At 37.8% G+C, this 27,477-nt stretch overlaps 1 protein-coding gene across 2 annotated transcripts in view; it reads left to right on the top strand.

The window, feature by feature from the left end:
• Positions 1-27,477, top strand: part of NIPAL2 (NIPA like domain containing 2) — a 74,216-nt gene that overhangs the window by 12,616 nt on the left and 34,123 nt on the right. For both annotated transcript variants that reach the window (XM_059994965.2, XM_059994966.2), the window contains exons 2-4: positions 8,061-8,129; positions 9,161-9,332; positions 25,336-25,395. In XM_059994965.2, the coding sequence (XP_059850948.1) occupies positions 8,061-8,129; positions 9,161-9,332; positions 25,336-25,395 (301 nt within the window). The remainder of the gene's footprint in view (positions 1-8,060; positions 8,130-9,160; positions 9,333-25,335; positions 25,396-27,477) is intronic.

The raw sequence follows: 27,477 nt of genomic DNA, 5'->3' as shown, positions 1-27,477 counted from the left end.
GTGTTCAGGACTAGCTCTGGGGCTTCCCTGGTGGCCCAGTTGGTTGAGAGTCCGCCTGCCGATGCAGGGGACATGGGTTCGTGCCCCGGTCCGGGAAGATCCCACATGCCGCGGAGCGGCTGGGCCCGTGAGCCATAGCCACTGAGCCTGCGCGTCCAGAGCCTGTGCTCCACAACGGGACAGGCCACAACAGTGAGAGGCCCGTGTACAGAAAAAAAAAAAAGACTAGCTCTGAATCTATGGTTCTTTTGGTCCTTTTGTACTAGCTCCACTGGGTCTGATTCCAGATTTATGTTTTGAAGGCAGAGCCAGGAATATGGTTGTGTTCAAAGCCAGAACTGGGATAGACTATGACCAATTCCACACATCCCTGTTATCATACCCCATTGCCATCTGGCCAAACTACCCCACCCATGGATTATAGGTCAATGACTTTATGTGAAGTGTCTAAAGAACTTTCTGGCACCAAAAAGTAGGAGATAAGATTGTTATTCCAAATAAAACAAAAACATCCTTAGTACTCATCATGATATTTTGAACCTCATTCTCCACAAATTGTTTGCTGTGGCTCCTACCATCTATTTGTCAAGCCATCCTGGAAAAGCCAGAAATTGAGCTACAGTACTGACAGGAGTGAGCACGGCAAAAATTAAGGCCATCTTTCTGTGTCTCTGGTCTGTACTTCTAGCTGCATTGTTAAGGTGTGGAGCAACCTTTCCTTCTAACTATTATCTTTGCTTTATTTTATTTGCACTGAGAAAAAGAAACAGATCCTGCTAATTTTAAAACTGTGGTAAATTGGCATTGACTAGCCAGATGGTTACCTATTGCAGTCTGTGAAGAAATGGTGATTCAGACATGAGCTGGGTGCCTTGGGGCCAGAATTTGCCTGGTATCTATCTAGCTGTGTGACTTTGCACAAGTCACTTTCCTTCTCTGGCCCTCTGTTCTCTTTCCTGACCACCAGTCTCCAGATCAACAGGGAGGGGAGAAAAGAGGGCGGGGGAGAGAGAAGCTCTGAGTTTCCACTAATTCTAATATGCTAGAAATCAGATAACACTCTGAATAAAGTAATGAAGTAAACTAGATGTCTTTAATTTAAATGGCAAGTTTATAAGGGCTGCTCACTGTACGCAAATGACACTTCTGATTGCAGGTGAGGATTTTGTAGTCATTAAAGCACATTTACCAGAGCCTCTAACTGGAAACAGCATTTAGTAATGCTTGCCTCAAGTCACTCTATGTCCTTGAAGGTAATTAAACCACTTTTTTAAAGAAACATTGCAAATTTGAACCTTCCCTTCCCAACAATTAGGGGCATTAATGAGGATTTACTGAATTACTACTCTTTACAGGTATGTGTCAAATGAATTTAATGAGCATGCAATTAACCTTGAATAATTAGGTAAATTTTCAGAAAAACGAACAATAAGGTATACCAGTTTATAATGTGTACTGGCATACTTCCAAGATATTGCACGTTCAGTTCCAGACCACCGCAATAAAGCAAGTATCACAACAAAGTGAGTCACATGAATTTTTTGGTTTCCCAGTGTATGTAAAAGTTATATTTACACCTACAGTAGTCTGTTAAATGTGCAATTATATTGCATATTGCATCATGTCTAAAAAAACAAGGTATATTGATTAAAAAACACTTTATTGCTAAGAAATGCTAACCATCATCTGAGCCTTCAATGTGTCATAATCTTTTTGCAATAGTACCGTCAAAGATCACTGATAACAGATCACCGTAACAAATACTGTGATAATGAAAAAGTTTGAAATATTGCAAGAATTACCAAAATGTGACACAGAGACACAAAGTGAGCAAATGCTGTTGGAAAAATGACGCTGATAGACTTGCTTGATGCAGGGTTGCCACAAACCTTCAATTTGTGTAAAATGCAGTATCTGCAAGGTGCAATAAAGTGAAGCACAATAAAATGAGGTATGTCCCTATTAGCAGGAAACTGTTCCTGACACCTGCTTTATACTATATATTTCTGTTTTTTAGTATATATGAATTCACTAGATTTTAAAAGTCAGGGGCTTCCCTGGTGGCACAGTAGTTAAGAATCTGCCTGCCAATGCAGGGGACACGGATTCGAGCCCTGGTCCGGGAAGATCCCACATGCCGCAGAGCATCTAAGCCTGCGCCACAACTACTGAGCCTGCGCTCTAGAGCCCACGAGCCACAACTACTGAGCCCGTGTGCTGCAACTACTGAAGCCTACACGCCTAGAGCCCGTGCTCTGCAACAAGAGAAGCCACTGCAATGAAGAGTAGCCCCGGCTCGCCGCAACTAGAGAAAGCCCACACGCAGCAACGAAGACCCAACGCATCAAAAAAAACAAAAGTCAACAGGCAGCTTTCTTTTATTTATTTATTTTTGGCTGTGTTAGGTCTTCGTTGCTGCGTGAGGGCTTTCTCTAGTTGCGGCAAACGGGGACTACTCTTCATTGCGGTGCATGGACTTCTCATTGCAGTGGCTTCTCTTGTTGTGGAGCATGGGCTCTGGGCTCACAGGCTTCAGTAGTTGTAGCAGGCGGGCTCAGTAGTTGTGGCTCACGGGCTGTAGAGCACAGGCTGAGTAGTTGTGGCACATAGGCCTAGTTGCTCTGCGGCATGTGGGATCTTCCCAGACCACGGCTCGAACCTGTGTCCCTTGCATTGGCAGGCGGAATCTTAACAACTGCGCCACCAGGGAAGCCCCAGCAGGCAGCTTTCTATTGCACACTAGTGGACACTTAATTGTTGAAATCTGAATTCTGGGACAAGCTTGTTCTCTCACGAAACTGAGTGTTTGCTGTATTCAAACCCCAGTTGATTATAAAATACTGTTTGACATCTTCCTAGGGCCAAAGGTCAAAATTTACTATTTCTAGACAGTGTATAATCAATCTGAGACTATTTCAGTTCAAATAGCATTTAATAAACAACTTCTCTGTGCCAAAGACCTCTACTAGTCATTTGGGTTACAAAGATGAGTTGATAAGTCATAGCTCTGCCCTCAAGGAGTTTATAGTCTAGAGGGGAAATGCACTTGTAAAACATAATTATAGTACAGTTTAATATATGTACTGATAGGCATGTATAAAGACTCAATTCAAAAGGAGGCCAGAAAAGCTAAACTTGAAGATAGATCTGAGGAAATTATCCATAACTCAGTACAAAGAGATAGAGTTGGAAAATATGAGAGCTATTTTAGGAAACAAGAATTAAAAAGTCCAACATACGTGTAAGAGGAGTTCCACGTGGAGAGAATAGAGAGAACCATAGATGTTGGATTGTAGTTGTGTAAGATGTTAACATCAAGGGGAGGACTGGGGGAAGAGTTCATGGACCTACCTGGACATTTCTTTGCAACCTACTGTGAGTCCATAATTATTTCAAAATTAAAAACATTTAACAGTAATTACTGAAAGACTATAAATAAGATGTGTAACTTCCTAGCCAGAAGAGTAGGGGAAAGAAAAGAATAAAGAAAACTCAGTCGTTTCAACAGGATTCAGGAAAAGAGAAATTAGAAAGCAAAGAAAAAGCAAGATAACTACAAACACAAAAAATATAGAAATAAAGGAAAATATATTTACAATCACAATAAACAAAATGGACTAACCTCCCCATCTGACAGAAAGTCTCAGGATTTTTTTTTTAATCTAGTTATTTTCTATATATGAGAGACTTGACTAAAATATGATGCAGAAATGTTAAAGTGATGTGGAAAGTAGCAAATATCAAAAGAAAGCAGCTACAGTAATATCAGCTAAAATAGATTTTAAAGAAAAAACCTAATGATAAAAGGAACAATTACTGGGGGGGGGGTGGTGTGATGAATTGGGAGATTGGGATTGACATGTGTACACTGATGTGTATAAAATGGATGACTAATAAGCAAAAAATAAATAAAAAATAAACATAAGTAAATAAATAAAAATAAAATTTTAAAAAAGGAACAATTAGCTGGGAAGATAAAACCACCCTGATCCTGTATACACCTAGGACTATAGTCTTAAAATATACAAATACATGTGTGAGTAGATTTTTAACATACCTCCCTAGGCAATTGATAGACAAAGCAATACAAAATTTAGTAAGAATATCAAAGATTTGAACAATGACTTAATGGAGATAGATAGATGAATGGATAGATCGATAGATAGGAAGGATATATAAAATGTATTAACTCAACTTTTAAATACTTTATTTTCAAACATACATGGAACACTTATAAACTTGACCCTACACCAGCAGGTCACAAAACAAATTCCAATTTACACTGTATAATAGGTCAAAAGCAAATGTTAATATACACACAGCGTATTTTCTGCCCACGACTCAGTAAAATTAGAAATTAGTAATAAAGTGATAATCGACACCTCATTCATTTAGAAATATTAAAAAACACATCTCTGAATAATATAAGGCTCAGATAAAAATGATGAGATAATCAGAAAATATTTAGAACTAAATACCAATGAAAACTGTACATGCCAAAACTATGCAGGCAGCTAAAACAGGGTGTACTTAGGGGGAAATGTAAAGCCCTATCTGCATGACAGAAAGAAACAGAAAAAGCTAATGAGTTAAGGGTCCAAATGAAGAAGATGAAAAAAAGAAAAACTGAGTAAACAAAATAGATAATAAAAATAAATCGAGGAAAGAAAGAAATATATTTGTATCAACTTCAGAAAAAAAAGTCACTTATCTCTGGGAGGAAGAAGAGACTGAAATAGAGCTAGTTACATTTGTAACATTTTATTTCTTTGGGCAAAAAAAAAGATGTAAATGCTTTGTGTTTTTAAAATTATTTTTGTATAACAACTTATTGAAATATAATTCACATATCATATAATCCACTCATTTAAATTGTACAGTTCACTGAGTTGTACAATCATTACCTCCAGCCTTTAGCTGTCATATGAACAATACTGGTATGTAAATTTGTGTACAAGCTTTTGTGTGGATATATGTTTTCATTTCTCTTGGATATATACCTCGGCATGGAATTGCTGAGTCAAATGGAAATTCCATGCTTAACTTTTTGAAGAACTTCCAGACTGTTTTCCAAAGTGGTTGCACCATTATATATTTCCATGAGCAGTGTTAGAGGGTTCTGATTTATCTACATCCTTACTAACACTTGTTATTATCTGACTTTTTGATTATAGCTATATTATTTGGTATGAAGTGGTATATCACTGTGGTTTTGATTTGCAATCCCTGATGACTAGTGATGTTGAACATCTTTTCAATGTACTTGTTAGCCATTTGTCTTCTTTGGAGAAAGGTCTATTCAGATCCTTTGCCCATTTTTAATTGAGTCATTTGTCTTTTTATTATTGCGTTGTAAGTGTTCTTTATATAGTCTAGGTATAAGTCCCTTGCCAGATATATGATTTCCAAATATTTTCTCCCATTTTGTGGATTATCTTTTCACTTTCCTTGATAGTGTCCTTTGAAACAGAAAGTTTTTTAATATTGATGAGGTCCAATTATTTTTTCTTTGTTGCTTATGCTTTTGATGTCTTATCTATGGGAATCCATGGCCAAATCCAAGGTCACAAAGATTTACCCTTATGTTTTCTTCTGAGAACTTTATAGTTTGGGCTCCTACATTTAGGTCTTTTGGTTAATTTTGAGTTAATTTTTGTATATGTTATGAGATCAGCAGCTGTACCATTTTACATCCCCACCAACAATGAACTAGGGTTTCAATTTCTCCACATCCTTACCAACACTTGTTATTTTCTGTTGTTTTTTTTTAAATTGTAGCTCTCCTACTGGGTTTGAAGTGGTAGCTTATTGTGGTTTTGATTTGCATTTCCCTAATGATTAGTGCTATTGAGCATCTTTTCATGTGCCTATTGGCCATTTGTATATCTTCTTTGAAGAAAAGTCTATTTGAGTTCTTTGACCATTTTTCAGTTGCATTGTTTATTTTTTTGTTGTTGAGTTGTAGGGATTCTTTATATATTCTGTATATCAATCTTTATCAGATATATGATTTGCAAATATTTTCCGCCGTTGTGTGGGTTGCCTTTCACTCTGCTAATAGTGTCCTTTGGTGCACAAGAGATTTTAATCTTGATAAAGTCCAGCTTATCTATTTTTTCTTCTGTTGCCTGTGCTTTCCGTGTCATATCCAAGAAATCATTGCGAAATCCTGCTAACCAATTTCTAAACACTTGGCCTGGTGGTGTTTAAACTACTCAGTGAATCATTTAAAGAATTTTGAAGTAACTTATTTCTATTCAACAATTTACTTTTATAATTATAGAAGATTTTCATAATTATCCATTCAATCCCAAACTTCTTCTGGATTTTTATTTTCCTGATTACTGCCAAATGCAGTCAGTCAATTGTAAATCGAAAGCATGGAAATAGCACATTATATTATGATACAATTGTTCCCCATGAGGAATAGTGATCAAAATTAGTGCCAACTGCTTTTATTAGGAGAAGAAAATTCTTAACTGATTAAAGGCCATGGATATTATATGTCAACTATTAAATGGGTTTTCAACTTTTCTGCTTCATTTTTTAGAAATACTGAATTTCACTTCAGTACATATAATGAAGTTCTAAAACTTCAAAGACATTTTGCATTCTGAAAAGGGTTCCTTGTGGTTGTAATGTTCATTTGAAATTCAAATAACTCCTTGGAATTTGAAGCTAGCTAGAAGTTATGTACTGTAGAAGAAGAAGGGGGAAGAGCCCTTCTATCATTGCTAATTTTTACTGCTAGAAGATATTACATCTTTGTACCTAGATAGGAGCAGAATATGCATCTCTTGAAGTCATCAAATAATACATATGCTATCTATAGTGAAGATCTTGGGCAATGTGTCAGAACTAATTTTTTAACCTCTGTAGTTCTTGTTTTAAACCACTCTATGCTTTCTAAAGCAAGTATTTTTTTAAGCCCCTCATTTTTTTTTAAGTCTCTACATTTTATAGTAGATGATGTAGAAGACCCAATGGAAGTCTTAGACATGATTCCCTTCCCTCAGAGAATTTGCCATCTATTTATAGAGCCTAATGATACACCTGACAATATAAAAGAAGAAATAAGGGATGTTCACCATTTAGAGTCTGAGAAAGTAAAGATGGGCTGTGGTGTCTGAGAAGGTTGTAAGGAGGTAGAGCTCTGATGGCCAGGAGGGTGAGGTCTGATTGAAATGGGCTGAGGGAAGAAGATACTCTGTCTGAGTGAGAGGAATGACATGAGAAAAAGTATGACATCTGACTGGAGAAGTCAGGAGCCAGGTACCCAAGGTAGAGGGAGCACCTTAAAGTGTGCTGTGGACAATTGGATGGGTCAGGTTGAGGACCGATTATGGGGAGCTGGTACAGTAGTTTTGTATTTAATATAGTTGTCTGTAGAGAGACATTGTGGGTTCTTGACCAGCAGAGTGGCGGGAAAATTTAGTCTGTCTCCAGTGAGGTTCATAGCAGTTTAGAGATAAAGGGATTTTGGGAAACACCTTATCCAACATCCCCTGTTTACTGAGGCCGGGGAGCTGAAATAACTTACTCAGTGTTGCCCATTAGAAAATAGCAGATCTGAATCTCAGGTTCATCCTTTAACCCCAAAGCCAATGATCTCTCTTTCATACCACAGTCTTCCAGAATATCTTAAGAGAAAGAAAAGAGGGAGAACAGAAATAATTATATAGTCCATACTTGAGGCAATGAACACCCCAATCAGAGAGGTTGCTGAGGAAATTGGCAGACAGGATAAATAGAAGCATCTTAGTGGGAAAAAGTCAGAACCTGATGACTATTTATTTTAGTGAATGAAGCACATATCTAGAGAATTCAGTAAAGGACTGAACTAGTTATAAAAAATAATATTTGACTAAAGTGAAAAATTAATCCTAATAAAACCATTATTCATATTCCAAGTGACCCTGGCAAACGGGTGCTAAGTAGATATTTGCTGAATGAATGAACAAATGAATGAATGTATCAACTTAAATTTTCATAGTTTTTTTGGTAAATATCTTACAAGTGCTATTTAAAGTACCATTTAAAGAAAACATTTTCTTTTATAGATTCACCTTTTTGGAGTTTTGCTGGCCATTTTAGGAAACTTGGTAATCAGCGTTTCCCTAAATATTCAGGTAAGAAGAAGCTTATTTTCCTAACTCTGTCATTTGATCCAGGGACACATTATGACTTCAATGAGCCTCAGGCACTTTTGCCTTCTTGGACTTCCTCCTCCATTAAAGAAAGTATATCTTATGACCTCATTGATATAAAGACAAATATAATCCAGGCTAGATTGTGTCCATCTTTTTTCTTCTGATTTTAAGAGAAGTTAAATATTTTGTGAGCCTCTTAATAGTATTGTATACCCCAGACCAGGCGCCTGTGAATTTGTATCACACTTAAAAAGATGCTCATATCTTAGCATAAGCCAAGATTTATTTTAATGTTCTACATTTTCTTATAGTACTTTTATTATTTTCTAAATAACTTCTGAAATTTTTAAAAAATTTTAAAGAAAAGATTTTAAAGTAATCTAAAATTGTACATACTTCTTAAGGAAGTAAATTCAGTTATCATAAAATCAATAGGGAAATAGAGCTTTATTTAATGGCCAGTTTTTCAGGAATTCATACATTTCCAATACAAAGAAATACTGAAACCAGATATAAATGAGTTCCCCCATCCCTCTGCTACCAGAGCTTTCTGCCCTGTTATGTTTATTGTGGTAGCAACTTCGACTCATAGATTTGAATCCCTTTTCCAAAGGTGTTTCTTTAGTAACTTATTATCTTTATTTCAGCATTTGAATTTTTTTGACAATCTAAAAGAAGTATTTTGGTGTGGTGGACTAAAAAGTCACTTAACTCCCTAACACACACTCCGTCTTTAGATAGTAACAGTGATAACAATGATATTTACTTCACAGAGTTGTTATGAGAATTAAGCAATATGTGAGAAGGCCCTTTAAACTATAAAATGCTATATCAGTATGATTCACTTCTGTTAATATGTTTGGAACAAACAGAAAACCATAATAATTGCTCTATAATAATCTGCAAATAAATTTAAAAGCCATGAAGCAATTTTATAGGACCAAAAATTTCAAGGCCAAGTTTTGGTTGGGTGGAAATATTTTCTTATTTACATCGTGATGTACTTCCAGAAATATTCGCATCTTCAGTTGGCGCACCAAGAACACCCAAGGCCACACTTCAAGAGCGTGCTGTGGTGGAGCGGCATCATACTGATGGCTGTGGGAGAGACAGGAAACTTTGCAGCCTATGGATTTGCCCCCATTACTCTCATTGCTCCATTAGGCTGTATGTCTGTTACAGGTGAGCCATTTTTCTGTGTTTTGACCAATAGAAATTTTAAGAGATCAAAATAGTTGGCAAAAAAAAATACAACTTAAACAACACATGCACAAAAGAAAAAAGTCATTTCCTGTTTTCTTAGCATGTTAACTTGGAACAATTATACTACCAATTTCAGTTATTCACTGTCATGGTGCCACATGAACCACAAAGAAACTTGCATTTTGTAGCTGTAACATCTATGTTTCAAAGCCTGATTCCCAGTGTCTGAGTCTTAATAAATGAAATTAACAGTAGCAGAAAATGTTATACCATGCTTTTTAATCATTAATGAATTATCTTAAAGCATTTGTGATAAAATGTTATGTTTTCTTCATATGCTAAACTGACATTACACGTAGTTAGAGTCCTTGATGCCTGATCCATAGGTTAGCATCTCTTTTACATTAAGAATTAGAAATAAAAACAAATGGGACCTAATGAAACTGAAAAGCTCTTACACAGCAAAGGAACCATAAACAAGACGAAAAGACAATCCTCATAATGGGAGAAAATATTTGCCAATGAAGCAACTGACAAAGGAAAAATCTCCAAAGTATACAAGCAGCTCATGCAGCTCAATATCAAAAAGACAAACAACCCAATCCAAAAATGGGCAGAAGACCTAAAGAGACATTTCTCCAAAGAAGACATACAGACGGCCAACAAACACGTGAAAGGATGCTCAGCATCACTAATCATCAGAGAACTGCAAATCAAAACTACAATGAGGTATCACCTCACACCAGTCAGAATGGCCATCATCAAAAAATCTACAAACAATAAATGCTGGAGAGGGTGTGGAGAAAAGGGAACCTTCGTGCACTGTTTGTGGGAATGTAAATTGATACAGCCACTATGGAGAACACTATGGAGGTTCCTTAAAAAATTAAAAATAGAACTACCATATGACCCAGCCATCCCACTACTGGGCATATACCCTGAGAAAACCATAACTCAAGAAGAGTCACGTACCACAATGTTCATTGTAGCACTATTTACAATAGCCAGGACATGGAAGCAACCTAAGTGTCCATCAACAGATGAATGGATAAAGAAGATGTGGCACATATATGCAATGGAATATTACTCAGCCATAAAAAGAAATGAAATTGAGATTTGCAGTGAGGTGGATGGACTTAGAATCTGTCATACAGAGTGAAGTAAGTCAGAAAGAGAAAAGCAAATACTGTATGCTAGCACATATATATAGAATCTAAAAAAAAAAAAAAGGTTCTGAAAAACCTAGGGGCAGGACAGGAATAAAGACACAGACATAGAGAATGGACTTAAGGACACAGAGAGGGGGAAGGGTAAACTGGGACGAAGTGAGAGAGTGGCATGGACATATATACACTACCAAATGTAAAATAGGTAGCTAGTGGGAAGCAGCCGCATAGCACAGGGAGATCAACTCAGTGCTTTGTGACCACCTAGAGGGGTGGGATAGGGAGGGTGGGAGGGAGGGAGACGCAAGAGGGAAGAGATATGGGGATATATGTATATGTATAACTGATCCACTTTGTTATAAAGCAGAAACTAACACAACAATGTAAAGCAATTATACTCCAATAAAGATGTTAAAAAAAAAAAGAATTCGATATTGGTTATTCTACGTTACTATAAGAATGTGTAATCTTAGGGCTTCCCTGGTGACGCAGTGGTTAAGGATCCGCCTGCCAATGCAGGGGACACAGGTTCGATCCCTGGTCCGGGAAGATCCCACGTGCCATGGAGCAACTAAGCCCATGCACCACAACTACTAAGCCTGCGCTCTAGAGCCCGCGAGCCACAACTACTTGAGTCCGTGTGCCACAACTACAGAAGCCCGTGAACCTGGAGCCTGTGCTCCGCAACAAGAGAAGCCCGCGCACCACAAAGAAGAGTAGCCTCCGCTTGCCGCAACTGGAGAAAGTTCACGCACAGCAACAAAGACCCAACAAAGCCAAAAATTAAAAAAAAAGAAAAAAAACATAAATAAATTTAAAAAAAGAAAGAATGTGTAATTTTACAGTAATGTCACAATTATCCTACTTTCAAAATTTGTATGACTTACTAAATACATTTAGAAAAGAAAATATGAGATGTTGGTAAAGACTAAAAAAAAAAGCAAAAATTACTGCTAAAAAAGAGAACAAAATCTCTAAGCCATGTTAAAATCAATAAAATCTTTTGAGTTTCACTCTTTATCTGCTGCTATGGAAACAGCATGTTTCTATGTTTCTGTGAATTTGCAATCTTCATTGAAATAGAAACAAGTTGATGGCTATTGTCTGGTAGCAACTAGATCAAGCATAATGTGCACCCACATATCCCAATTTTAATATTTCTCCTAAAAATTATATGATAGTCTTAAAAAAAAAAGCATAGTTTAAACTGAAATAATGTATACTCAAAGAGAATTTTATTTCATTTTGAAAGTAGTTTCCCCTTCTTAATAATTTAAAATATCTTATTTAAAATACTTTCATGATGTACAATAGTAGAATAGTTAGCAAAGAACACTTTTGGCTTTCAAGAAATTGTTCAGTTAAAATCACCCTACTCTGAATAGGCACACAATTTATGTAATCATTTGACTTTTTTTCTTTTTTTTTTTTTTCATTTGACATTTTTAACATTTAGATAAAATCAGCAATTTGAGGATATCTTATCTTCTATTTACTACTGCACATACCGCGTACATGGACATTCTGGATGTCTTTTTCTTCTCAAAATTTGAGAAATAATAGATAAAAGGTATTGTTACATTGTCACCTTGGGACCTGTACAGGCCCCAGGTGTTCTGAAAATGTTGTATTATTTTTCACAGTGAGTATCTGTTTAGAGGTGATCTTTAGTTTCGTTTCTTATTCTGCTTCATGCTCAGTTTCTATGCAATGTCCAAAGACAAAAGTGTCCGTGCAGATCAAACAGATGCCTCGGGGGGGGGGGGGGGAGGGTTGAGTGTGTGAGCCACATTGTACTGAAATTCTCCATTTACCTCTAGTCCCCCAGTCCTGGGAAAACTTTTTTCTGGGAATGAGAAGAAAAGAGCCATTCCAACTAACACAAAGAAAGGGGGATGTGCTAGATTTATTATAAAGATCAGCGATCTCACAGAAATGAAATATTAGCCAGACCTCTTGGGACCTGAAGTGAGAATTCGGAAATTGCCAGAGATGAAGGGCCAGCCTTGATACTCCTCCTAGACCTTCAATGAAGACACCTGTGAAGCTGCTCATTTTGGCATAACTTGCTCGAAACTCTCATTAATAACGGGAAGTTTTAAGTTTAACCACCTTCCCCTTGGACAGTGACCTGTCCTCCCCAAACTCCCTGAGGGGAGGGGGCAGTCCACCCACCTTCAAACTTGGAGATGGGCTTTTCTCAATGCTACAGATCATTTTTCTTTGTCTGCTCCTAGCCTGGATTAATGTTTCAACTATAGAACATTTTTAGCAACCTCCCTCTCTGCCCATTTAAAATGATTCCAAGAAGTAAACTTATAGCCTCAAACATAAATTGTTTCCTGCTTTACAATCTTTGCAAACAGTAATATATGCTCATACGTAACATTCTCACAGCACTCTTGCACTGAATTTAGGTCACTGTGCGATGCTGTGGGAGGGTGAGGGATGCTGGTGATTGAGAATTTTCCCCAGAACAACCCCCTACCACTTTTGTAACTCTTCATGAAGATTCTAGAAACTCTAGAAAACTTGAAGCAAAAGGGACAGTATTTTTTAATAAATACGTTATCTTACGGCTATGTCTACAGATGAGGCAGAAGAGTGTCTACACGTTACTGAGCTAGAAATTTTATTTTCCCTATGATTTCTTGGGAGCTTCAAGAAAGAAATCAAACCTTTCTTTGAATTTTTTTTTTTTTAAAGATAACGTCTGTTGCAGTGTTGCATGAGGGATTGCATATTCTTTTCTGGCTTTCAAATTTTGAAAAGGAAGAAAAATAAGCAAGGAAGAAAACTGAAGTCCAGAACAGTTTTTTAAAAGTTTTAGCTCTTAAGTTTGAGTGAAGGAACTTTCTTCCATTTTCCTCATTCTCCTTGGGCAGCCTGGTTCATACCAACACACTGTGTTCCTTTTCTCCTCTCCAGAAGTAAGGATAAATTGTGAGTCACCATCTCACTACATCCAGGCTGCTAATATTGTCAGTCCCACTGTTTTGTCTTACATAATCAAAATTCCTCCTCCCTCTGTACACTTCAGTGGAACAGATTTTTTTTGTGTGTGTTTTTTTTTTTTAGGACTAGCACTACAGTAAGCACCATGGATATTTCAGTTCTCACTCTACCCACGTTCCTGCCTTGAACCATCTTCCTTTCTATTCTTTCTTTCCCTCTATCTGTGTGGCCTGCTGCTCTACACTGACATGCTTACCTGGAGACAGCATTTCTCAAGCACTAGTTTTACTGATGGTTTCATAGGTGTTCTAAGAAACAAAGAATTCTGTAAGCAAACAGGTTTCCACAATATTGGATTTAAAATGTGACACAGGTTTTGTTAGTGGAGGACTTCTTGAGGCCCTGGAATGGGCCCAGGTATGCTGTCAGTCTTTCATAGGCAGATGCAGTAAGCCACCTTTCCCAAACCTATTGTCCACAAGGTGCCTTTATAAGAAGTATCTCAAGGGACAATAGTTTTGCAGAAAACCCTTTAGAGTTCTTCAAGCAATGCTCACAAGCAGTCACAGCATCCTAGAGACTCAAACAGGGTAGATAGCTGGCCGGTGCCTGCAGTGGGGGGTGGATAATGGGGAGTGATCCTGGTGTATAGGCAGATCTGAATTCCCAAGCCTGGGTCCAGCTTTTGGAGAAAGAGGATCAGAGCCCTTGTATCCCCTTATATATTCACCCTCTTTTTCTCACTGAAGGGCTTCCTCAGTGAATAATAGGGCAAAAGCTTATTCTGACTAAAATGCTGGTTATATGCTGGCAGTCTGATTAATTCTAGATTTTGACTTGTGTTTGTTTTTCCATTAATTAAGAAAGCTTAAGAGATGGTTTTTCAATTTCGTCTAAAGCCTCGGGTGGATACTCTTCTACAGGGCAGTAGAATGGTGAAGAGCGCAAAGCTCTAGGACCACACTGCCAGCCTTCAGATCTCAGCTCTGCCCCTGGAAAGCTCTGCGACCTTGGGCAAGTTATTTAAATGGGAATATGCCTCAGCTCCCTAATCTGTAAAGTGGGGATACAAATAGTTCTTACCTCAGAAGTTGTCATGGGGAACAATTGAGTAAACACAAACACTTAAGAACGGTGTAGGATACATAGTGCAGTGTTGGATACATAGTGCAGTGACAACTAGCCATTGTCACTGTGATTTATAATCATTATTAAAAAGAAACAAATTACCTTATTCTTTTTTTGAATTTATTTATTTAATTTATTTATTTTTGGCTGCGTTTGGTCTTCATTGCTGCGCGAAGACTTTCTCTAGTTGCGGCGAACGGGGGCTACCCTTTGTTGCGGTGCACGGGCTCCTCAGTGCAGTGGCTTCTCTTCTTGGGGAGCTCGGGTTCTAGGCACGCGGCCTTCAGGAGTTGTGCCTCATGGGCTCTAGAGCACAGGCTCAGTAGTTGTGGCGCATGGTCTTAGTTGCTCTGCAGCATGTAGGATCTTCCTGGGCCAGGGCTCGAACCCATGTGCCCTGCATTGGCAGGCGGATTCTTAACCACTGCGCCACCAGGGAAGTCTGTTATTCTTTATAACAGAGTTTACTTCCATGCTCCTGAAGGTGACTGGTGGTTAAATTATCTAAAATGGATGAACCACTTCAAGAAATGCTTTTTATTGTTCTTATCCATGCAGTAATTAATTCTCAGGGAGCAGAAATGTGGGCTTTTCACAGCTCATTTGTTCAGCCATTAAGCAGCATTTACCCTCTGACTTCTCCACATATTCCCCACCAAAACGTGTTGGAAAATACCAAAATTTCCAAATAACCTACCAATACCAATACATTTAAAAAACAGACTCAGAAATTTGTCCAAGGAAAAACATAGCAGTCTGAGACATGCGTGCAACTTTCTGTCTTCTTGCTCTGGCTTCAAAGCACTTTTGTTCACTTGCTAATTAACTTCAGAGAGGCTTTCAGGTCTAACTGCAATTTGAGAAAGTGTTTTCTGAGAAACTAGTTATTATACCAGAAATCCAATAAAAAGAAATAAGTTGGATATTCTGAGGAGTTTGTAATAAAATTTTAAACTACTGCTAATCTTTCCTGTCCCACTTCCCCAGGAGGCCTTTCTGGGCTTCTACACTAAATTAAACAGGCTTATTCTCTCCCCCCTACACGGGCCCTCTGCTCAGCTATTTGGTGCCTTTTTGTGAATTAGAAAAAGGCATCCTTTCTCATGATACTCTATTTCAGTCTTTCTTGTCTGCAAATTATCATAATACAATAATTTCATTAGAGCAGGACACTCTGGTGCCATCTGTCAGAAAATTGTCCTGAGAAATATACAAGTCACCAAGATCTGACATGTGGATGATGCCCCCTCAGGTGTAGTGTATTTGTGCAGTGCACAACCTGCTCGACTGCATGTAGCAGCCTTGACCCTATACTTCCCCTTTGGCAACTCTCATCATGTTCACAATGACCTATTTAATGCATTCTGGCCATTCAGCTGAGACCCAGGAGACTGGTGACTGTGTGTGCCTGCTGTCTGCTCTTTCCGGGAGAGCATGGTGCAGGAAATCACACAATACAGCCTCACAGAATTGGTTTGAATTTGAATTATGATAAAATGAGGATTGGGCATTCTGGGATGCTCTGTTCTAGGATGCTGGACGAGAAGCGTTCTGTTCTGTTCTAGGGTGTTGTTTAAAAGATTTCAATTCCCAGTGAAGCACAATGGCTAAACATTTCATTGCAAACAACTTGTGAATACTCACTCCTGTAAATATTTAAAGGTTTATTAAGCTTGTCCTTTGGGGTGTCGAGTTATATTATTTGTGTATCTACAAAGCATGACTTTACATTTAATGTTTTCGTTTTTCTGTGCATCGCCATGACTGTGATCTGTGCTGTGCGTCAGCATTGAGAGGATTAAAAATAATAAAGTTATCAACAGTCCAAAGAATTGAAGCCACAAAAAATTAAAGGAGGTTCGTGGTAGACCTTTCTCAGCATAAAACTGACTTGGCTAGGGGTGGCAAAGGAATGGGATATGAAGGGAAATTGTTGCAGGGGCAGGGAGGGTGGGAGAAATAAAACATAATAGAGGACTTCCCTGGTGGCGCAGTGGTTAAGAATCTGCCTACCAATGCAGGGCACATGGGTTCAAGCCCTGGTCCGGGAAGATCCCACATGCCGCAGAGCAGCTAAGCCCTGAGCCACAACTGCTGAGCCCACGTGCCACAACTACTGAAGCCCACGTGCCTAGAGCCCATGATCCACAATAAAAGAAGCCACAGCAATGAGAAGCCCATGCACCGCAACGAAGAGCAGCCCCTGCTCACTGCAACTAGAGAAAGCCCACACGCAGCAACGAAGACCAACACAGTCAAAAATAAATAAATAAATTTATTAAAAAAAACAAAACAAAACAACTGTGATGGACATTTTTCAGTTCTATACCTCTGAGTATATTGATTTAAAGTAATTAGAAAAGAGTTCAGAGAATATATCACCTTTTTCCAAGTTAAATTCAGACAACAGTTTAGAAATAGTTAAAGATAAGAAACTAATATTGAATGAGCGTCCACCTTGCCAGGTACTGTATGAAACATACAACCTTGTTATTTTACTTAATTACTGCCCAGATGAATAGAAGTGAGTAATAAGTAGGTTAAATTTGAGATGAATTATATGAGATCAAACACTTGGAATTTTATATGGAATGATAAAATTAATAGCAGTGAGGTCTCCTTGGCCCTGGAATAATTTCCTAAGAGAAGTAGTCACCCTGTGACTGGGCTAATTTGAATTAAGGCTGGAAAGCTGACTGCACTGAGAGAATGAGGCAGATGACTGGTAAGTCTTTTCCATCTCTCATTTTCCCTAACATGCTGGCTTTTGCTCAAATTGAAATTCATGATGTGGAATATACGTTGTTTCGTGTATTTCTGTGTGCCATTATGAAGCTGTAAGCTGAAATGTGTCTGTATTCCATTAAATGATGGTCATAGCACAGCCAGAAAGCCCTGGTGAGGCCTTTTGGAATTCCAGAGAAGTCATCTCAAGCAGAAACTTTGGTCTCCAAGATTTTTATTAGAAACAAATGAAAGAAAACATAAACAGGCCAATGAGCGAGTGACCTGTAGTGTTCCACAAACCTCGATGCTGTGGATTCTCTCAGTCCTTTAGCGCCCTGTGCTTGGTGCCAGCCTGGATGAAGTCATTGGAGCTCTAAACCTCACGGGCTGCCTGTGATAGTGGCACTTTACACGGACGTTTATTTTAATGTTGGAAATATGCAGAAAATATCCCTTTTCTCAGTGGCTTGCTGGGTTGTCTGCCTTAGCACATTTGTCTCAAAACCAGCCTAAATAAGATGTGTGAAATAAATCTCTGAAGTTCTCATTTTGTGTCTGCTCATGCACTCTCAGCTGAAAGCATTCCTAAAACCTAAAAAACTTTATTTGAAACATCTTTTCCACCCATCCTTATTTTCTGAGAACGCCACAGTGTATTTCTAAAGAAATTGCTAATGATGATGTAATGCACTATTACATTTATAATACAGAGTTAATCCTGTCAGTGACAGTAGTTTTACTTTTTTGGACTTCTTTCAATTTAATCACTAATGTACGTCAAGAAAAATGTAGAAAAGAAAAGATTGGGTTTCCCTGGTGGCACAGTGGTTAAGAATCCGCCTGCCTGTGCAGGGGACATGGGTTCGAGCCCTGGTCCGGGAAGATCCCACATGCTGCAGAGCAACTAAGCCCATGTGCCACAATTACTGGGCCTGCGCTGTAGAGCCCGTGCACCACAACTACTGAGCCTGCGCTCTAGAGCCTGCGAGCCACAACTACTGAAGCCCGTACACCTAGAGCCCGTGCTCCACAACAAAGAGAAGCCACCACTATGAGAAGCCCACGCACCACAACGAAGTGTAGGCCCCGCTTGCTGCAACTAGAGAAAGCAAGGAAGACCCAACGCAGCCAAAAGTAAATAAATAAATAAATTTATTAAAGAAAAAAGAAAAGATTATTGTTCATAATCCAGGTCAATTTCCTCATTTGAAATTATGCACTTTACCTACAATTTCATTATCTTCAATAAATGACAATAGCAATTTTTTTCCCTTTTTAAAATTGAGGTATAGTTAATTTACAATGTTGTGTTAATTTCAAGTGTACAGCAAAGAGATTTAGTTATATATACATAATATATACGTATTTTTTTCAGACTCATTTCCATTATAGGTTATTACAAGATATTAAGTATAGTTCCCTGTGCTATACAGTAGGTCTTTGTTGTTTACCTGTTTTATATATCGTAGTGTGTACATGTTAATCCCAAACTCCTAATTTATCTCTCCTACCCCCTGCCCCCTGTTATTCCTTTTGGTAACCACAAATTTGTTTTCTATGTCTGTGAATCTATTTCTGTTTTATAAATAAGTTCTTTTGTATCATTTTTTTTAGATTCCACAAATAAGTGATAACATATAATATTTGTCTTTCTGTGTCTGATTTACTTCACTTAATTTGATAATCTCTAGGTCCATCCATGTTGCTTCAAATGGCATTATTTCATTCTTTCTATGGCTGAGTAATATTCCATTGTATATATATACCACATCTTCTTTATCCATTCATGTTGATGGACATTTAGGTTGCTTCCATGTCTTGTCTATTGTGAATAGTGCTGCTATGAACATGGGTGTGCACGTATCTCTTTGAATTATAGTTTCGTCTGGAAGTATGCCCAGGAGTGGGATTGATGGATCACATGGCAACTCTATTTTTAGTTTTTAAGAAACCTCCATACTGTTCTCCATAGCGGCTGCACCAATTTACATTCCCATCAACAGTGTAGGAGGGTAGGAGGCTTCCTTTTTCTCCACACCCTCTAGCTATTTTTTAATTAACATGAATTACTGGACACTTTCATTCCTGCCAATATGGATGGTGGGACAACTTTTCTCTCTATAAAGAAACATTTTTCAAAGTGTCACATCCTCAGATTTTCAAATCCTAATTCCATGGAATTCACTGTAATTGACATACTTTTCCCCTCCAATTGTACAACTAACGGGGAACCGTCGTTTTGTAGAAGTCAGTACCTCAAAACGGCTAGAGTTGATTGAGCCCATGAGCACACTCAACGCGTCCACGTGTTTGAAGCTTGATTGTGACTGACATGAAAGTGCTTTTGTGGTTTGCTTTTTAGCAGTACAATAAAGTTGCCATTATAAGTGGTCAGAAACCACAAGCCAGATATTTACATGTGAGGATCTGTTTGTAGCATTATTATATAAATATGTTCTTTTCATGTCATGGGTTCTTTTTTTTTGTAAAAGAGTGCTTTCTTTACTACTTTGTCTTCTACTTTCCTATATTATAAACATATACCCTGCTTTCTCTTCAGATCATAGAGGTTAAACAATAACTTGAATATCCAGGCAGTAAAATTGATGACATTTTCATTTGCAGACTAGATCAGAGTTTACAAACTGGTGGCCTGTAGACCAGATCTGGCCACTGTTGTGTTTTGCTTGGCTCAAAGAATGTATTTTAAAAATACAAATTAATTTCCCATGTTTAAAAATTGGATAGTGATACACAAAAACTGGATTTTTGTCTTAAAGTATCAGATTTGGTAACACTGGACTTGCAGTTGGCTAGGGCTGAATTCTGACTGCCACCTTTCACTAATCTTGTGTATGCCAGGTCACCACCGCTCCACAGCCCCTCATCGCCACAGCCCACCACCCTCATTATTCTTTCTTCTTTAGAGGATTACCTAACTGGCCCCTGGAGGCATTTGAGTTTGTGACCTGTGGACCAAAGGTTTTTTTCTTTCCAGCTTTATCAGATAAGAATATCATATCCATAATCACATTTAAGTAAGGTGTAATTGAGTTTTAAAACTTTGGGTTAAATTTGTCTTTTTAGAGGTGGTCATAAAAGGGTAAAACATGGAAGGAAGTAAATAAATGTGAACAAACTCGTTTAAAAATAGCCATACCATAACACATTTAAATAGTTACTGAAGTCTCTTCTGTGCTCTTCAAACTTTAATAAAAAAATTATTATCTGGAGAGAAAGGGAATTTAAGTAATAGGTGCACATATATCTTAATGTTGAAAATGGAAAAAAGGAATGCCAATTTACCTGTTACTCTACAGACACAAAAATCTAAACTCACATGTAAAAGTCTACCCTTGAGTGTCATTGCTAACATATAGAAAGTTGATGCTTAACTTCTGGTCTACTAATCCCCATTAGTAGCTATTACAGAAGATAATCTAAATCAAGTTTGTACATCCTATCTCAACTCTCATATGCCAACTCTTGACCACATTAAGGTAAGTAGCTCTTCTGTAATTACAGCCAGCTCTTGTGATGTCAGAGTGGAGGTGAATGAAGGAGAAACGAAGGTTTATTCCTACGTAGATCAGGAAGCATTAGGGAGCTCAGCGTCAGGGCACATGTCTACCCTTGGGACTGGCACCTCCCCTATGCCTAGACCTGGTTCAGCTGAAGCCACGGGGATCTTGCTAGGCCTCTATCTGTTTTCATCTAGAAATCCGAATCAGAATGCCCAAGTGTAAGTTTCGTTGCATCAACCTTGACAGGAAATCGTCTCCATTCTGGTTGTTAAACCAAGTGACATTTAATGGCTGAAAAGACTATAGATGACTCACCAGTAGGAGTCAGTCCATTATAATTGTTGCTGAGATTCTCCTGACCATAAAGTATTATGATGAAGGCCAAGTGACTACCTTAATACACTGCCCCATGGGCGCACTCTTTTGAACCAAAGAAAATACTAGAAAAAACTTATTTGTCCTTTCCTCTTACAGAGTATTCCTACTATATTTTTTTAAATTGATCATTTATTTCTTTTTTTTATATTTATTTTATTTATTTACTTTCTTTGGGGGGGCGGGCTGCATCAGGTCTAGTTGCGGCATGCGGGGTCTTCATTGAGGCATGTGGGATCTTTCATCGAGGCTCGGGCTCTTCGTTGTGGCGCGCAGGCTTCTCTCTAGCTGTGGCGCACGGGCACCAGGGCGCGTGGGCTTTCTAGTTTGCGGCACACCGGCTCTCTAGTTGAGGCGCGCGAGCTCAGTAGTTGTGGTGCGCGGGCTTAGTTGCCCCATGGCATGTGGGATCTTAGTTACCCAACCAGGGATCGAACCTGTGTCCCCTGCACTGGAAGGCGGGTTCTTTACCACTGGACCACCAGGGAAGTCCCCCTACTATATGTTTTTCCCCATAACCACTGTTTGAATTTTGGTATGTTATCTTTCATATGCTACCTTTTACCTTCTTTTTTTAATGCATTATGATCATTGTGGTCACAATGCCTCTGGAGTCACTGTGTTCACTGTGTAACGAATTTAACTCCAGTGTCCAGGATCACGCTGTATAGACCAGTGTCTGGGAGCACTCTCTGTGTAGACACACATCCTGTGAAGGCCAGGATGGAAAAGGATTCACGAACCTCTGCCCAAATACGCCTGTAGTCAAAAATGTACACAAAACTCTGAGTGCTGAAGTTAGTGCTCAGTGGTAAACTATAGTTTAATAAGTTACAAGTGTGTTCTGTTTTAATGCTTTTGAACTATTGATCTTGAAATACTCTATTTTTAAATATTAAACTTTACTATAGGAATAAAAGTGTAATCGTTTTCCCCCCATTGTACATGTTTATTAGGCAATGGTTGTTGATGTAGCAGCAACTAGACAGGGTTGAGTTTGACAGATCTCTGATTGCAAATATATATGGGAGCACTTCAGTTTATTTATCTTTTCTCATTTAAAAAATTTACTTCTGTTCTTAGAAGTCATGTTATTAGCTGTTGCTCAAAAACTGTCTTTTTCTCAGCACAGCTCGCATTTTAACCATGTTTTGCAAGATAAATGAGTTATAAGTAGATGTATCTTAATAGAATGTTCTTTTTTATTACTTTCTTTGATAGATAAACTTATTCTCTTATCTGAAAATTTTGTAGAAAATCACATTCTCTTAAAACTTAAAAAAATGCATCAGACATATAAATTCTTTCAGAAAGTAAAGGTAGCGTATTTATGTTTCATAAAACTCTATTTTATGTCAATTGATATAATTTGATGCTTATGGTATATTTCAATTTTATTGTTACCAGTCATGTCCTTTTTGCTTTCAGCAGTGAAATTATCTCCTACATAACATTCTTCCCTCTTCCTTCTGAAAGTGAAATTATTTATGAGATGGTGGCTTAGCAACAAGAAGAGAAGGAAAATGATCCTTTCTTACTCCAAGAGAGAAATGGAGTGTCGTGTATTAGAAAGAGCTCTGGACTGGAATGAGGAAATATGCATGCTGGTTCCAGCTGTGCTGTTATACAAATGTTTGTTAGATGAATGGATCAGTTTCCTTGGACCTCAGTTTCCCAATTGTAAAGTTTAGAACCTAGAGTAGATTATCTCTCTGTCTACTATTAGCTCTAAAATTTCCTCATTCCATGTAAGCAATGTCTACCTTCTTATTGGAATCCTTTGCTGTGAAATGGTCAGTTCAAGTATTGTTATAATGGAATGCGTTTGGTATGTGTTAGTGTAATGATACCTCACCTATTTTTTGTTGTTAATCTATCTCCCTCCGCTTGGGAACATTCCTTACCTAATTACACAAGAAGTCAGTAATGGGAGTTGGGAGTGAGGTCTTGATTTTTATATTTTTATACTTTAGTATACACTTTTATACTTTTCTAATGCTCTAACATGTGAAATTAGTTTCCATGAATTACTTGGTCCAAATCTGAAATAGAAATTTATCATACATTTTTATGCTTGTCCCAAACTCAGTTCTTAATGTAAAGGGCTACATAGCTATACATTAATTTATCTTCAGAAAATATTGCTTTAATGTTTTAAAGCCATGCCACACAATAAACTCATGCTTGGTGGACATTTCCCATGCTCTGTTTATTTTGTGTGAAGCCCCCATTCCTATAAATAACCTGCTCAGGAAAAATTTGCAAGGACATAGCTCAACTTGAATGAGAGAGAGCTAGGTTGAAAAAAAGATGGAAAAAACATATGTGGATTCCAACTTATCCTGAATGAGTGTTCTGGCGTGGATTTTATTTCGTTTTAAATCAATTCCCAGAGCACCAGATATAGTTACATTCAAGCTTCACTGATTTAATGTATTATAATTCAGATTCATTAAAAGTATATCTATGAAGAATTTTTAATGACATGGCAAATGGTAATACAGTAACTGAGGAAACTGAGAAAAGAAATTTTGCCTTACAGTTTGATCTCAACCAGAGGGAAATAAACACACAAACATATTAACTGTGGTTCTTTCCTAGATGATGAGATTATTTTATAATGATTTTCCTTTCTGTATTTTTGCTTTAAAAAAAATAAGAAATGCAACTAATCGTTTTTGTCAAATATTTAAAATACAAATAATTGTTTTTTGTTTTTGTATTATTGCGAATTTGGATCTTCCCTTGCCTCTACTCATGACTCCATAAGAGGAACAGCTCAGATTCAACTTACCCCACACACACCTGAGGCCATAGCAGTAGGTCACGGCACAGTTGTAAGGCTGAGGTTTCAGTAGCATCAATAATGGGAAAGAGGGTCTTCAACATCACAAGGGTCAGCAAATGCAGGAGATCCCACCAACACTTTTATTTATGTGATGAGTACTAACTACACATGGGAGATCTTCAAAGAATAAGGCATATCTCAGAGTAAAAGGAACTGATAACCTTTTGCAGGAGACAGGCAAAAAAAATCCTAAGTCTAACAAAAAAGTTATATATTATAAGGGGTAATCACACATATGGGTGGAGTGGTCAACTCGGTCTGGGGGAATCCAGAGGTGATGCTTGAGTCTAGAGTTGGGTGAAAGGATGGAGGCAGAGTTGCCCAGAGAATAGCTTATATAAAAGTCCTTTAGCATGAAACTCAATAGGGGTTCTGGGAATTATGATTATTTTAGTAAGAGTGGACATAGAATATAAAAGAGATCGAGGGCAAACGTGGCAAGGAAATTGTCAGGAGTAAAATCACGGCTGTCTTTGAATGTCATGCTTAGTAGTTTGGCCTTTGTCTCTGGATGGCTAGAAGCCATTAAGATGTTTTAAAGCTGTGGTTTTACATTAGATTTCCATTTTGGAAAGACGACTCCTAGTGCTGTGGGGAAGGGGTAGTGAAATGGGAGGCTCCAGAGGGAAGCTACTTTAACGGTCTAAGCCTGAGGTGAAGCTGACCTGAACCATGACAAGGGAATGAAGAGGGGATGACTTGAGAGACAATGAAATCCAGACTTAAAAGACCCAGTAGCCTGTTAGATGTGTGGTGTGAAGGAGAGGGGATACCAGGAGGAGTCTTAGGATCCTGGTGTTCAATAGAGGTATCCCTGGAATAGGGATTATGGGAGGAGATGATGGGAAATAATGTTTCCGTTTGGAATATATTTAAAGTTAAGACTTCCTCCTTTTCATCCTTTCTTCTTTCCTTCCCTTCTATCTCTTTCTGCCTTTCCATCCCTTCCTTCCTTCCTTCCTTCCTTCCTTCCTTCCTTCCTTTTCTCTACATTCATTCATTTAGTAAACTCTTATTAAGCCCTCACTCTATACCATGCACTATCCCAGTCACTGTCGTAGGTTCATTGTAATCCACGCCAATTTCCATGAATCCTCAACCAGGAGGGGCAAGAGGCCATCTTCACAGCCCCAGCCGCCAGGTGTCTCTGACCAGGACACAGCTAGTCAGGCCTAAGACTACTTAACTCCTTTCAAATGGCATTGCATAATATATGTTTTTATATTTGGAAACACCACTAATGGCCATTTTCTTTCTAGGTAGTGCCATTATTTCTGTTATGTTTCTGAAAGAAAATTTGAGAGCCTCAGATTTACTAGGTAAGTAATTATTTAATTCATGTAATTAAAACACTGCTTGATGAGGAAATAAATAATCCTATCCAATAAAAATATGTGTTTTAAAAACAGGCAACACATTACTGAAATGGATATAGTCTCATCTAGAGGCGAACATTATTCTATCTTGGAACTGCCATCTGCTCTTTGACAAGAAATACGTGCACCTTCATCATACCCTCTGCCCATGCCATTGACCACAGCAAATCATTATTTTACAGTATTATTATTATGAATGTTACGAAATTTTTATGAACATAATAAAATCCAAGAAAACATCTGTGTTACCTAATAGAGTATTCCACTTCATAGGACATATTTGATAGATTGTTGTAGGACAGTGCTACATAAAAATGAAAACCACATACAAAAATTAGATGCACCAAATAACTGCCTAATTTCTATTTAGCCCTTTCCAAAAGTAACATAGAATGTTGATCTTCAAAATTTTATTTAGAAATACAGCTATTAATGGAAAATCACAGGAGCCTTCCTGGCTGTAAAAGATTTCCGCTATATGGCAAAGCCATCAAGTATTGATCGTATCTTCTACCTCTAGTTGGAAATATCATTAGTGAGAAGAATTATAGAGCTTCATATTTTCTTCCTTGACAAAATCCTGTCTGAATTACTGCTGACATATGATAATGAGTATAATACTTTAGAAACTTTAAATAAATCTATGTCTACTCAGTTCCAAAAAGATCATTTTTAAAAAATTTTGAGCTTAAATGTGACACCAGTGTTGGTATGTTGAACATTTGTTTCCCTGATCATGTTTCCCTTGAGCCTAGTGTCTTGAAAGAGTTTTCACTTTTTCTTTTTCCTCCTTGGTTTGATTCTGCTCGTAGAGTTTTTAGTCAACATTGTCAAATTTTCATGGTTAAAATGTTTTTCCAAATGCATTCATATGTGAATTCAAATATATTATTTTTCTGTACTCTTTTTTCGTACTATGTTTATGGACTCATTTGGGGAGGTGGTATGGAATCAGAAATAAGAATGAGCAATGCCTGAGTTTTATAGATTAAAACAACTAGGTCCCACATTATGTTTCTCATTTATCAAAAGTCTTAGGGAACTTTAAATCATTTAATCTAACATATGTCATCTTTTGTAGTTAATGGTTGGTTAATGTTTAAATAAATGTAAGGTATTTAATGAGGTAATACAGATGGATGTAAAGGAAAACTTGCCAATTATCGTGAACCCTTGTGGTAAAAAGATGATTAAGACAGAATCCCTGCCTTCAGATAATACAGTCAATGATAAAATATATACAAAAACACATTTTTTTCAAAGCAGAAGATAATATGTATCATAATGCCTTGAGCCTTTAGTTTAGAGCTGGGTTTCTCAACCTCAGCACTACTAACATTTTAGGCTGGATAATTCTTCATCCTAGGGGGCTGTCCTATGCGTTGTAAGGTGTTCAGCAGCATCCCTTTTGGCCTTTACCCAGTAGATGCCAGTAGCACACTTTGCCCCAGTTATGACTACCAAAAATGACTTCAAACACTGTCAAATCTCCCCTGGGGGGCAAAATTGCCTCCGGTTGAGAACCACTGGTTTAGAATAAAGAGAGATTACTCTAGCTGGGAAGCTCAGAGAGAATTTTCTACAGCAGAGGTACCATTTGAATCAGTTCTGACAGCTGAATAGGACAGGCATGGGCCACATCCAAGCATTTGGAGAAAGACATACAGAGGGAATAACACGAGAAGTGTTGACAAAGGTACAAAAAAAGTACGGCAAGTTTCTATGTAATACTGTACTACAACCACTGCCAATGAGGATTAGGGAAAAAATTAAGGCAAGTCATAACTATAGAAAGGGAAGAAACAGAAATATCAATAGGTGCCAATGATTTGATTTTATACTTAGGAAACCCGACCAACTAAACGTTGCTAAAAGCAGTATACTAGCTCGACATCAAAGGATATAAATTAAACTCACTCTCAAGGGTTCAAATCTGTATTCAACTTCTGCTATCAACTGTGTGGCCAACGTATTACTTAACTTCTCTAAGCCTCAGTTTGCTGACACATATAGACGACTGTTTTG

Source organism: Delphinus delphis, chromosome 17 (assembly GCF_949987515.2).
Source record: "Delphinus delphis chromosome 17, mDelDel1.2, whole genome shotgun sequence".
Lineage (NCBI taxonomy): Eukaryota > Metazoa > Chordata > Mammalia > Artiodactyla > Delphinidae > Delphinus > Delphinus delphis.
Note: the sequence above shows the minus strand (reverse complement) of the source record. Positions and strands in the feature narration are given on the sequence as shown.